The sequence below is a fragment of the Pseudopodoces humilis genome, chromosome 2 (assembly GCF_049639895.1).
Source record: "Pseudopodoces humilis isolate 2021_Gansu_Grassland_sample_001 chromosome 2, ASM4963989v1, whole genome shotgun sequence".
Classification (NCBI taxonomy): Eukaryota; Metazoa; Chordata; class Aves; order Passeriformes; family Paridae; genus Pseudopodoces; species Pseudopodoces humilis.
In genome coordinates, this window is record NC_142201.1 from 63,204,891 (window position 1) to 63,219,190 (window position 14,300).

At 43.1% G+C, this 14,300-nt stretch overlaps 1 protein-coding gene across 4 annotated transcripts in view; it reads left to right on the forward strand.

Annotated features, from left to right (window-relative positions):
- THSD1 (thrombospondin type 1 domain containing 1) overlaps window positions 1-14,300 on the forward strand; it is a 28,356-nt gene that overhangs the window by 9,895 nt on the left and 4,161 nt on the right. For 2 of the 4 annotated variants that reach the window (XM_005516334.3, XM_088051192.1), the window contains 2 exons: window positions 1,823-2,788; window positions 11,318-11,476. In XM_005516334.3, coding sequence (XP_005516391.2) covers window positions 1,823-2,788; window positions 11,318-11,476 — 1,125 coding nt within the window. The remainder of the gene's footprint in view (window positions 1-1,822; window positions 2,789-11,317; window positions 11,477-14,300) is intronic. The other 2 variants (XM_005516335.3, XM_088051193.1) reach the window with 1 other exon arrangement.

The following is a 14,300-nucleotide window of genomic DNA, read 5'->3' on the forward strand; positions in this document are numbered from 1 at the left end:
AGCTGCGATGAATGGGATCCTGCTTTGGATGTCTTCAGGACCATTGTATTTGAAATCGAGTCCTGGCTCTCACAGGGCATCACAATTAGTTGGTACTTGACAGTTTTTACCTTCATGCCTGTGCCTTGGTTCCTAACACACTAAACAAGAATAATGACCTCCTCTCATTTTTCAGGGATTTTAGAAGGAAAAAGTCATTAATATTTCTAATGCACTACAATAAAAGGACAATAGAAGAGTCCATAGGGGAAATGAATAATTCTGTGTTATCAGGACAGATTTTGGACAGTGTGCAGTCAATAATACATAGGACCACCAACAGAAAACTGAGAACAAAAGAACCCTCTGGTAATGAGCTCCGTCCATCTGCCAAATGAAGCAGTGTCTTGTGGAAATGCAAATGAAAGGCTTTAGTCCATACATGTAAGAGTATAGGTAGGATTTATATGTGTAAGGCTGTGTGTGCCACCTTACTCAGACTTTATGTATGTGGTTGGAGCTGGTTGTTTTAAGGACATGTTATAGCTGGTGGCAAGTAATAGGCTCTTTTTTTTCTAGTGCACACTGCACCCCACCCAGATGTAAATGTGTATATCCAGTCAGATGAATTTCTTCCTGAAAATTTTTCCTGCTGAGAAGAAAGCGAATCCAAGTTGACTAACTCAAATTGAAGCTTAGAGTAGTAGGCGTATAATATGATGTGAGATGAGTCCTGCTACTCCTGACTGCTGAGTGCTTGCCTTGGCAGTTGCAGTGTTTTTCCAGCAAAGCTTTCTTTGAGGTAATCTTAAGACATGTGTAACAGATTTAACAAGTCAAAGTATTGTTAGTTGATACTACTTATGAAAGGATTGCTTTAACTGAAGTTTTACACTTCCATGGCAGCTTCCATCCAAGACTCAGAAGCCCTTCCCCAGACAATTAATTAAATAAAGATGTCTCACAGCACATTCTCTATCTGGAATAGATATATGCAGTTCCAATTTTTCAGATAACCTTTCTGTGTCTGAAATCCTTCAGGTTCAAGTAACACAGAGAAGGTAGTTGAGCTAAGAACGGAAATGTGATCTTCCCAATTTATTGCTTTAGATATCATCGCTAGTTACAGCATGTCTCAGGATAATTTGGCAACTTGCACAAACATGGTCATGCAAGAAGTGAATTTGAAAAGACTGCGCCATTTATAATGAAATGATGTCATTTAGACATGTTGCACCACATCTGAGACAAGAATAAGTGCTGCAGTCACCATCACTGTTATTTTCAGCTCTTTCACTCAAGTGTCTGCAATGCAAATGAGCAAAATGAAAGATTCATAAGACAGAGCAAGAGAAAAGGCTTCAAAAAGCATCATGCAGACTTCTTATTCTATTTAACTTGGGGGACATTTTTCATCTATCTGTATAAGAAACCACTGTCCTTTTTTTGTTAAATTATGGCTGAAGCTGGAAAACAGCTGGCCTCTGTGCTGTTTAAAAATCTGTAAGTGAAAGAAGTTGAAGAGTTTGAGAATCTATTCTGATAAATTCAGTTTTCTGTTAATCTTTTGGGTGACTTGTGGTTTGCTTTAAAATACTGGTTTTTACCTTCCTGAATGTGTTACTGCAGTGGATTTTGAGCTGCTCCAAATCACATCCCTGCACAGAATAGAGCTGTTGAACTCTAACTGCTATTGCTAGGACCTTTTCTTTTTTTTGTGATCTGGTTCACATGAAACAGATTGAGAACCACTTTTAATATCCATTTTTAAAATATTTGGTTTCTTCCAGAGGAACGATCACTTGTCTGTTTCGTAATACTGTTGTGGAACTTTTCCTTTCAGTTCTTGGCGAAGTGGAGTATCTCCTGTTGGAGCACCCGGATCATGTAGCCTTCAGCAACGACACAGTGTCTGTGGAATATCAGTACTACAGTGGTGGTAATGTGACAGCAGAGCATGTGTCCATCCTTTTGCTGGATGCCAGCACCAGTGAGATAATTGCAAGAAAACAGCTTCCAGCAAATCAGTCCCAGGGGACGGTGGTGTTTGAGTGTTACCATTTCAAGAGTGCTGGTGATTTCTTGTTCAGAATGGTCTCTCCCAGTGACAACAGCAGTGCTGCCCAGTGGAGCAGTAGCAGCATGTCCACCCTCCGTGTGGAATGGCCTGTATTTCACATTGATTTGAACAGGAGTTCAGAGGTGCTTGGGAACTCCCTTAAGGTTGGACTTTTTACAAATGAGCAGTTATGTGCCATGAACAAGACTGTGATTTCACTGGATGTAATATTCACCAGCACCCTTTATGAATTCAGAAGAGTAAGCTCTGATGAAACTCTGGGCATTAGAACTAGGAAGGGAATCCCCCTGTCTAGGTCCCAGTGGGTAGAGTTTGATTGCCCACCCATTGGTCAAGAAATATATATCACTGTGTTACTGAAATCATTAGAAACACATTCCATCATCGCCTCCATAGGACCTGTAGATCTCCTTCACAAATTTGGATACAGACTGGTTGTGGCAGCAGAAGACACATGCAAAACTTTGGTTCAGGTCTTCGTAATCTCTCCACCGTGCACTTCTATCAATGGAAAAATCGTTGTTTATAAAGAGGCTCTCAAGCATCCGAGTCAAAGAACAACTTGGCTGTATGAAAACATCCTTCACCCAGGAGACAACAGAACAGAATTTAACTGCACTTTGTTTGATGTGGGGAAGAACAAATACTGCTTTGACCTCCTCCACTTCTCAAACCGAAGCTATTTTCCAGCAAGAGTTAAGGAGTGTATTCTGATCCAAAGGAATATAGGTTTGTGCTGATGTTTTTCCTCTTTTTGCCAAAATCAGCACTCTTCCCAGGCAACGTGGGTAATGATTTTGGGTCTCCTGCACCAGACAAAATATTTGTAATATTATATGCAAGGGGAACAAGATAGACTGTTATATAGAGGAATAGACAAGGACATTTGATAACAAGTACCACTGTGGTAGTTTAAGGCTGCACTAAGTCAACACTAGGTACCAGCTAAAACCACTTAGGACATTCTGAATGATGTACCTATCTAGTCAGGCTGAAAATTAAACTTGCCCTTCTCAGTGAGGTAAGAAGCTACTGCAGTAGATCTGGAGACTCTAAAGGTAGGATTAGTTTTACCTGCATCTAAGTGTCTAAAAGCCAGGGGCCCAACATTAAGTAGTTGTGTAGCTTTTTAGTTGAGGGACATCTTGCAAGGTTGATTCATGGGTGTTGAACATACTGGGAATCCTCACAGGGGTGTCTTTTTCTCTACCCATTTGGTGTAGAAGTTTAGAGCCCTACCTGTTAGATGCACAAACTGTGGTGAGATGAGTCAGGATCTGGCTACAGTGAAAGGCACAGCTGTGTCATTTGGACAGCTGGCAGGTTTTCTGAGCAGCGTTTTGAGCTGTGTCTGTTGCTTAGAACAGACCAGGGTGCATTTTCTGACCCATGAGGCTTTCTGGCAGATCATGAGCTGTATTCATATAGCCAAACCTTTCCTTATAGGAAAGATTAGAATAGTACAGTCTGCTGACTGGGAACAGTTGGTGGTCCATATAATCCTTTGGAGCATGATTAGGCATGGTCTGAGAGAGTGCTGGTTGGCAGAAACCAAAACCATGTGTATGTTACAGAGCTATAGCATTAGAAGTGACAGTCTAGGGTTTGACAGTCTGCAAACCACGGTGGCATGGCAGAGGAAATGGATGAGCCAAATACCCTTCTTATCACTCATTTGTGGAAGGCAGCCACAGAGAGGGATGGGCTGTATGTGCACAAGGGAATTGGGATTGGGTTGGGTTAGGTTGCATTGCCTAAAGGAAAATGTTCTCATTTGAAGCAGGCTTGTGTCTATAGGTAATGAATTAATCTTTTCCAACTGCACACTTCAAAGAGTTTGGATTGAAAGGTTTAAGGTGTGCATCATTTTCCTCACCTCCCCACCTTGGTTCCCCTGAAAAGAAAGTGCAGGAACTCTAGCCAAAAAATGGCCATTGCATGTCATGGACAGGTATCTGAGAAGGATCATGAGGAGGCCAGGAGTGTAGGACATACTCCAGGGCACACAGTCCCAGACACAACCTATCTTAATGAGGTACCTGGCATCATGTGGTTTTACTTTATGCTACTTTACAAATTCTTATAATAATTGTTAGCTATTTAATTAACTCTCCGTACTAAAAATGACCTCTATTTTCAACACATGCCGAACTCAGTGCGTGGTTCTCTTCATCTTAACTTTCCATCTGCATTCTCTCTTGGCACTCCCTCTCTTCCTTTGGTATAATGAAAAGGAATAAATGAAAGCATATTATTTTCTTAATGGAGGTAATTCTCAAGGAAAAAGGAAGAGAGAATTCTGCTTTTTTATCTGTACCTGGGTGGTATGTTACACTGATAAGATCTAGATAATTACCCTCACAGATAAATCACTAGCATATGATATAGGTATGATTCTGTGCCCAATATTTAACTGTTTTAATTTATGAGATCTGTATTAAGTAATGGTTTCCTGCAGTCTGCTCTGTCTCCCTGGATTCCTCAGTAGCCCCATCCTAACAACCTGTCCTGGTTTAGGGCAAAATTTGGGAGAAAACCTCCAGTGGGGCTCCCCCCAGGAAGCAAACCCACGTGGCCCTTTTTTTCCCACCCCCCAACCGGTTCGGGAAGAGATTTCTCTGAGAGAAGTGGAAAAAACCTGTTTATTTCACAGGCACAGCACTACCCAGCACAAAAATGAATGATATCACATTACAAAACCTCTCGCCCTTCAGAAGAGATGACAAACTTCAGAGGGTCTCTTTCCTGTAGGTGTTCGCTCTGTTATCAGTCCCTCTGGCGCTGGAAAATGCAGCTGCCCAGGCTGGGCTCCCGGTAGTCCACGGGTGCAAGCTCCCGGTGCTCCCCCGAGTCCCCAGTCCAGAGCAGGTTCAATTCGTTTCAAAAAAGGGAAAGAAAACAGTCCAGGAAGACCTCTCTGCTCCGGCTAGTTGGAAAGCCAAGGCGATCTGTGTCTTGTTGTCTGTCTGTGCTGTAGTCAAAACTCCCGATAGGGGGGAGCAAGTACAGTCTCTGATAACAGACTCGGTGCTTCTTTTCCACTCACTTTTACTCTTAGATGGAATTTTAAGAATACAAAACCTGTGTCTGGGTTAGGTGGACGAATGGGAATACAATTTAACATCATAATCAACCCAGGACACAACCACATTCGAAAGATTCAGGCTATGCCTCTTGAAGAGCAGAGTTAGGTCAATAGCTGTCAAGTTAAGAGTATCACATCTACAAAGCCGATGAAAGCGAAGCCACACCATGTAGTCGTAAATAAAATGTCAACCTGAAATTAATTAGACTGCAGCACGTCTGACTTTGTGCCTGTATCTGTGAGACTTCAAAGCCTGCAGGCAGCGTTTGAAAGGAGCAGGGTGTTCTGGGAGGGGCACATCAGCCTGAAGCCACGACAGAGCGAACCTGCACTGTCTGTGATGGCCATCAGTCTGCTGGCTCCTTCTGAAGAAGCTCCCCTGAGCCCCCTCACCCTGCTGCAGGCACTTGAGGTGCCCTGCTTATGGCAGATCCCTGATAGCTGTTTGTGCAAAACATGTGACTGCTGAAGAACAGGTGTGTCTCAAGTCTCCTAATTTCTGCTTTGGACTTAATGAAGTTTAAGGCAAGGAGAGGTGATAAATCTCTAGTCTGAGCTTCTGTGCAGTGTGGGCCATCATTTTTCATTCAGTTACCCTGGTGTTGAGCCCCACAGCTAGTCTTTTCATCTGCCTACCATTTCCCTTCCCTTCTCAGAGAGTTATCCAGTCTTCTACTGGAGACACCACAAAACAGACTTTTTGGTATTTTCTCTCAATACTGATTTATTCATTAGAAAAGGGAAACTCTTGTGTTTTTCATAACTAAAGCTAATCTAGCTTCATCCTCTGATAACTAAATTTTACTCTGCTGCTTTCTAATAGCTGTTTCCTCTTGACTGTCTTTGCCTCACAAAGACATTTACACATCCAGGTCATCTCACATCTACGCGATTTTCTCAGTGTTCTTTTTAAGAAACTGAAAAGATTGAGTCTTTAATTGGAAAGCATTTTCTTCAGGATTTGATTAATTTACTGATCTGTTTGACTCCCTTTCTGTTATTTTAAACACTCATGTTTATTTGACAACCAGGGTACCAGCTTTGTGTGCTGTGTTCAGACATCCTTCTCACTGATGCTGCTCGATGAGTAGCACCCTCCCTACCCCTACCTCTGCTTTCATTCTATTGATTGCATTATGCAGTTTTCCATAACTTTTTCCTGGTATACTCCTCTTGAGCTATTTCAGTATGGAGTCTACCATGCAGGAGATGCAATTTTCATTCCTTCTTCCTACATTTTTCACTTTGCTGATTTAGGATCTATTTTCCTTTAATTATCCTAAGTTAGCAAGTACCCTATGTTGCTCCATACAGCTGCACTCTTTGCTTATGTCATTACAGGAGTGACATATTTTCTCAGTAATGGTTTGTATTTATTTTCATGTCAACTAGGGAAGAACTGAGCCTAATACTAATCCCTTTGGAATCTCTCCAAATGCATTCTCACTCTGATGGTTTTCTGTTGACAGTTGCATATCCAATCTGTCACTCAGCCAGTTCTTACTTCATTTAGCATATGCTCTATTGTTATGAAGCAGAGATATTGTTTTGTAAAAGATCAAAGTTCCTGAATCATTAAAATGATCTTCATCCAAACCACAGATGATGAGATAAAAGATGATTTTGCCATATCTATTTTACATAAATCAGACATGAGTTATATTCCTGATGCTTTGTCAGTCCTCTCTTTACTCTTCACTCAGGCCAAGTTTAGTACAGCTTTTTGGAACAGGAATCTCACTTGTGCTTGGAGTAGGAAGGAGAAAGCTCCCAGTAGCCCTGAGTGGGCCAGCTCAGCAGCTCTATGATTCCAGGCCATCAGCTTCAGAATAAGTGTCACAAAAAAACTTATGCTATCCAAGACTGTGAATATATCTATTAAAGGTGGGGAATACATCCATTAATTGTGAGACAGCACTTGTGAAGTTTTCTATAGATCCTAACTGGAGAATCTGTGAAAAAATTAACAGTGAGATGTGAGTCACATCATTCGTCTTGGTGGGCTCTTCACTGTTTCACAGAGGAACATGCAGCTCATTTTTTCCCCAATGTTTGACTGGATTTTTGGGATGTCTGAGGTAGGAAACTCTGTTAGATCATCTTACCCAGCACCAGATGCTTTGCAGGCTCATTCTTTTCCATGCTTAATCCTGTCCTTTGCTCATCTGGGATTTAAGTGTCCCCAGCAGTGAGACTTTTGCTCTCATTAGAAGATTGTCCCATGTTCTAGCCTGTATCCTGCTTGAAACATTAAGGACAAGACTGATAATATTAATCAGTAATGCTAAAGCATAGAAAAAGGCACTTTTTTTTCATATTTCTGGTGTTAACTTTCTTTTCCAATTCTTAGTTACACTCCAGAGTCCAATTTCAACTTTGGTGTGACTTACAGTGAGGTCTCTTGCAGTTGCCTACAGCACAAATGAATTCTGTTCATCTGACTTTTGCTAGCTGTCAAAAAAAAAATATTGGAATGTTGGCAGGGCATAATAAATGCAACTGTTGCCTGAAAAGGGAAAGAGGAAGGTATGGGAAGACATTCTGAAGAGAAAAGTCATCAGTAAGGGAGGAGAGGAGTAAATGGAGCATCTAGAGGTCAGGCAGGGATGTACAATTTCTGTCAAATTTTTGCTTCCTGAATAAAACTGTGTGAATCAGATCTGCTTGTTGGTAGGAAGGTCTGGGAACCAATTAGCTCTGCTGCCTGAATCTGTACCTAGGTTGGGTATTTATTTAAAACAGGCATATGCAGGCGATCTGGCTATGCCAGGGCTGGTTTGTACCCAGTCCACTTTCCCTGTGTCAGTAAATGCTTCATCTCCACACAGTAGGAATAAATCAGGTTTTACAGACTCAGCTTCTGGGAAAAAATTATTTTTAGGTTGTGCCTCCCCGTTGCTTAACAATGCCTGTTTGTGGGGAAAAGACTCTTAATTTTCCCAGAGTCTAGGATTTCTTTCTTCAAAGGGATCCTTGTCCTTTCATTGTCCAAATTAGTAACCTGTTGGAACATGCCACCATTTCAGTGCACCCAGGCTTCATTTCCATGGAAGGGTGAGAGGTTGTTTTCCAAGTTCTTGTCTGAACACCAATACAGTGTATGTAAATACATTCTCAGGACCTAAAAACTGATCTCAGCTTCCAAAAATATCCTGCAATCCCCTAGGCTAGCATAGATATTTACATGAACCTGTCAGTAATTAGTGATTTTGTCCCACACCACTGGCCTGGTTGAAGTGTTTAGGACTGTCATGTGTGTCAGGCTGGAAGGATGATGCTGAGTGTCCCTTGCTGATGGACAGCACTGCATGCACAAAATCTTGTGAACATGGAAATCTGAGGGGAGAAATTTATGCAGAGCAATAATTAACACAGTTAATTGCATTTATCTTTCATGTTGGCAGATCTGCCAACTGTCAGCTATTTCAAAATAACTCATCAGTTAGATGTCTTCACATTGATAATTGATTCCTCAATTGTGTGTGAAGAAACCTCACGCTTATTAGAGCTAGTTTGCAGTGCATACCTTCTGGTTTTTCCCCTGGCACTTTCAATCTGTTTGTCTTAAATGGAGGTTAATCATTTCATTTCCTTGGGGGAGAATAAACTGTGCTTCATTTTCTTTTACATTCTGGTAATTGCAGGGAATTGCAGAGCAAGATGTAGGAGTTTAAATCTCCCATCTTTCATGGGAGCTGGAACATTTCTTGTTCTTCTGCTGTCTGGGGCACATTTCTTAGCCCTAAAGCTATGGGTCCCATGTGTTTTTGCTAAGGAACTCTATACCTTTTGCCAATGTCCAAGTCAGTGAAAAGTGTCCTGGAGCAATGGGCACATCTTAGGTTTGACGTCAGTGTTGGAAAATTACTTGTCCTAAATATTCTTGTATGTTGAAACCCACAGGCATCAATGTGGAGACTGTTGAGCACCCTCCACTATCACCAGTGTTAGCACTGGAGGCAACCAGAACCTTTCTGAATCTGGCTCTGCATCTGACCTTAATTAACAGAAGTTTAAAGGAGCAAGAAATGTGGAGAGAGGGAAACAAGTTAGCTCATGCACTGGAAATTTTGACAGCAACTCAACAAACTGCTCACACAAAGAGGATCTAGGTCTACAAGGAGGTAGGTCCTTCTACTTGCCCCTCTGCAGTGGTGAGGGACACTGCTGGAGTCCTTAATGGTCCTGAGATGAAGAAAACTGTTGTGAGATCCTATGATATATATGATACTATGATACCATGAAGTCTTTTTGAGAAGGCATCAATGAGACCTTGAATGACTATAGATTATGAACATTTTTTCTTCCTGCCCTCAGTAATAGCTTTGCTTGCTAACTGACACGGTTTTGCAAACTGTCCATGGTCTGTACCTTTGTGGGACTCCCTGTCCCAACAAATTTCCTCAGTTACCTGCTTCTTGGCATCCTCTGATTCTCTTTTCCTTTGACACCATACACTTGCTCCATATTGCACTTCACCGGGTACTGACATGGCTGCAAACTGAAGGAGGAGTCTGAAAGCTCAGCCTGCCTTTGGGCTCAGCTCCAGAGACAGAGACAGAGGGGTGAAAGCGGAGAGGTGCATGAACAGCACAAAGTGAAATACAACCTGGGATCTTGGATGTTGCAGTATTGTGGTGGAGTTGGTTACAAACAGCCAGGGTGGTCACCAGACATTGTGTGGGCTTAGAACTGCAGTAGCACCAGGGTGTCTTGCCATGCCCATCTCTCCTCTGTGGACATCAGGGAGATGTCCTGGGGCATGCAGGCACACAAACGTGTGTGTGTGCCCACACATACGCTGCAGCTGCGGCTGGCAGCACAAGTGTAAGCTCAAACTCTGGGGCCCCATCCTGCAGTGCAGGTGAGGACCTGCACCAGGAGGGCAGCCCCACTGGTCCTCTTAGGCTCTCACATTAATGCTGATGTGCTCACAAAACTGTCCAGGACAGGGCCCAAAGCAGTTACAATTTCATGTTTATTGAAACACATCTGTATTTATTCTTGTTAGAAACATTTTAAAATAATAAACACTAGGAACAATACTTGAAATCATAAAGCCCTTATCAGTCATACAACACTCTCTAGTGCTTTGACACCATAAATTGGTTAAGGGCTTGGGGCATGCTAGCAGCAATAATAAAATTAAAAATCATGGCTTGTGTTGGCAGTAGCAACATCACAAATTATCTAAAAGAGCAAAGTTTAACCTGGTCTATTTAAAAAAAAAAATTATTTAGCTGTTTTTCTATTTTATCTGTGAGCAGGGAAATGGAGATATGTAGTCTATTGTTCTTCTTTCTGTCAAAGTCAGCTGACACTTAGGAGCATCCCCGGGGGTTTTATCTTTTAAGATTGCATCTGAACTCATGCATTAGTTTGGAATTTAAAGTTGTGGCCCTGCCTCAGTGTCACACCTGGGAGATAGGGGCAGGAATGGTCCCATCTTTCTCTCTCTGGGTTCTCACTGCTCTAAAGCTCACATGTGGAGATCACTGGATGAGGATGTTGTCTAAGAAAAAGAGGGATTTTATTACACATTAAAAAATTATAATGTAGTGTTAGAACCTGAGTCTGCCTCCACTTTAAATAAATAAATGAACATGCAAAATTTCATCTTGGGTAAATTGCCTAACCATAAGCAATAAAACAATAGAGAGCTGTAAGTTGTCAGATGAATGATTCAATAATACACTTATGTGCTGAGAAGAAAATAAAGAGTAAACCAATGTTACCATTTCATTAGGCCTTGTAGGCTTATCATCCTGTCACAGTCATATAAATATATCAGCAGTAACTGTACTTCAGTCAATCAAGTTATCCTGCTGTAAATGCACTGTTTGTCAGACAGGAATTGGATGAATATATAAATTACCAGCCCACTTCAAAGATCTGTAGATTCATTTCCTTTTGCTGTTGTTCCAGGCAGAACCTGCCTGCCAGTTGACTGACCACTGTGTTGCAGGCTGACACTGGGGTGAAAAAAGAAAAACAAGTGGAAGCTTTGGCTCATCCCTGGATGCCACTTGCTTTTTTTGTCTTGCTTTTTTTGTCTTGCTGTTTACATTGGTTGTTTATTGCTGCTGTTTTTCTCAAAAAGAAGACAAATGGCTGTGTCTTTAAAGGTAAGGAGACAGACAGTTCCTCATTGCTGTGAGCTTGTGTGTTTGTAGAAACGTGGAGCCGGTGGCAGCCCTGGAGCCCGTGCAGTGTCACCTGTGGGGACGGCATCCGGGAGCGCTTCCGAGAGTGCCTCACCTCCTCGCCGGCAAAACCAGGCTGCGCTGGATCGCCAAGGGAGACTTCCCTGTGCTCGCTGGAGGAGTGTGTGTGTATGTAGCTTTGCTCTCCTCTTCCTCCAGTCATGTGATTTCCCTGGAAAAAATGTAAAATGGAAACATCCCATCTCTCTTTCAGTCATACTGATTCGGGGGCCAGGAGCCTGTGCATTTGATTGTGAGACTGGAGATAGGGCTCCAAGGCATAATATTTCTGAATGCCGTGGGTGCAATGCAAGCAGTTTAAAATCTCCAGGATGGTCAGGGAGTGGAGAAGTCCAGAAGGAGAGATATTGGGGCTACCAGAACATGTTCAGTAGTGAAAGCCAAAGACTCCAGTGGAAACCTATTAAAAAGTTAAAGTCAGTTAAAAAAGGGTGCTGGTTCCAGCTGGACCTGTGGTGTTGAGGTTGCCATTCTGTGAGTTCTTTGAGGTGGCAGTGCCAGGTCTCCCCCTGCTCCAGCCTACCACTGCTGCTGGCCTGTGACAGGGCAGGCTGGCTGTTACTGAGAGGTAAGGCTTTAGGAAGCCTTTATAAACCCTTGTCTATCGGTAACAACTGATTGCCTATCAATAACTGTTGGTAACTGCTGGTGGGTGGCAAGTGGGTGAAGATACAGGAGACCTGAGCCTTCTATAAGATGATAGGTGGATTACAGCAGACACATGACCCTCAGGCTGGATGAGGCTGTGCCAGCACCATAGTTGGGTGCTGACAGCCATTGTTGAGGGGCATGACCTCTTTTAGCAGGGTGCTAGTGCTCAATCTGTGTAAAACTTCTGCTTCTTGCAAACTCCTTACAGAAAAGGAGTGTCCTGATGCCAAGACCACAGAGACCAGAAAGCAGATTTACAAGCTCCAGTGACTTTGTGTCCCGTAGATGCCACAGGAGGCAGGGATGGGGAAGAAAAGATGCCCAGGAGCTGTGCAGGTCCTAGGATCTCAGACTATAATTGAACAGATGTCTTAAGCTATTACAAAGTGACCAATGCCTTATTCCTTGCTTTGGCTGCTTGCAGGCACTTCTTTCTGCTTGCAAAAGTGCAGTGTGTAGAACTGGAATGGAGACAGCTAAAAAATGGACAGTTTAGGGATGTGGGGAGCTGTTTAGAACATGGCCACTGTGGTGCTTGTACCATTGAAAAGGAAAGGACAGCAGGGGGAGAGAATGTGCAGCTGGAGCAGGAAGAGGGAAGGACTACGTTTTTAATGGAAGTGTTAGCTTGAGCCAGCTTCAAGGTGTCTGAGGATGAAGGCCTCAAAAATATACAGGCAGGACTGAAATGTGTTGTGGAACACTGCAGGATATGAGTTGTAGTTAACAAAAGTTTGGGTGAATGGAAAATACTAAAAATTATATTCCATTAAGCCAGGTATTGCATGTTGTCAGTGTTCATGAAGCACTGGGAATGTTTTAACAGGTCTAATGTTTTTTATGACTTGAAAATACTGACCTTGTGGGTTTGCTTATTTAGTAAAGCTGTGAGTGAAAGCAGAGAGGAACAACTCAGATGCTTTGGGCCCCCAGATTAAACCAGCCCTGCTGTAGTTGTCTTCTCTATGCCAGACTCTCTGAGGCTGCTGTGGGCAGTAATGCCACCACCAAAATGCATTTGGGTTGTTAGTGATTTTCCAAAGTTGTTGTTGAGCTGTGCTGTCCCATGCCTCCTGTCTATCTGCTGGAGCAGCATGTCTGTAAATATATAATTTGGTTTGGCTTCTTGCCAGCCAGTTTCCCTCCCCACCTCTTGAGCTCAGAGAGCACTCCTGGTGCAGGGAGCTTGCTGGAGGGGGTTACCTGCATGCAGAGCATGTGCTGAAAGCACAATTTGTGTGTGGACCTTGCTTTGCATGCTTGGAGGTGACAAGCCTCTGGTGTTTCTCAGAGGGGTCTCCTCCCGTGCAGGTGTGCAGCTGTAAAAGGTGTATGATGGTTTCCAACCATCCTGTGCATAGACTGTGCACACACCTGTGGCAGTCTGGTTGGACTCATCAGGTCTGGACAATCCCTGGGTTCCAGTGAAGTCTCTGGGTTAATAAAGAGGGTTAATACATAGAGAGCACAGATACAAAGGAGCCTGCATCTGCACCCATTGCTGTGGGATCATCTGTAGGAAATACCTCGCTTCTGTCTTGCACATGGTTTCTAACCCTCCTGCTCTCACATGGGCATCTTCCTTTACAGAACCACAAACATGATTTCATCCTATTGAATCTCAGCTTGCTCAAGAAGTGATTTGACACTGTGTCTTTACAGTGTTCATCCACTGCCTTATCTCAAGCTGGGAGTGTCACCCTCTCCTTTCCCACTCCAGCAGTCTGCAGCTTTCGGAAGCAGATAGGTTCTGTTTCCAGCATAACTCTGCAGTCATTAGTCCAGCAGATGGAGCAAATGGCTGAATGAGCAAGGCCAGCACGTGGTGCAGGGGCCAATGAGGTGCAGGGAGCAAACCATAGGGACCCAGTCCTGTTTGGAAGCTCGCAGTTCCTTGCTGTTAACTGTGTATCCCAAACAATGCAGCACAGTGTGCATTACAAAGAGACAATGGAGTATTCAGAAAATATCGATTAGTAAACACAACTGAGAGAAGGATGAAAAATGATGAATTGCTCTGCTGCAGTGTTCCTGAACAGAGCAAATGCTGGCTCTGCCTGCTTCCCCGAGGTCAGCTTGCTCACTCCCTGCTCAGGTGTCCAGAACAGCAGTGCTCCAGGCTCCGGCACAGGGGCATTGGACTGAATGCAAGTTTTAGAGATTCTCCTATAAGATTCAGCAGGCAGTGGTCTTGTTCTTTAAGCTGGTTTCAAGCTGTCAGAGACACAAAGTTAATCTAGTGGCAAGACTTTTTAGAGGATTTGGGATTGTTAGGTAGCCC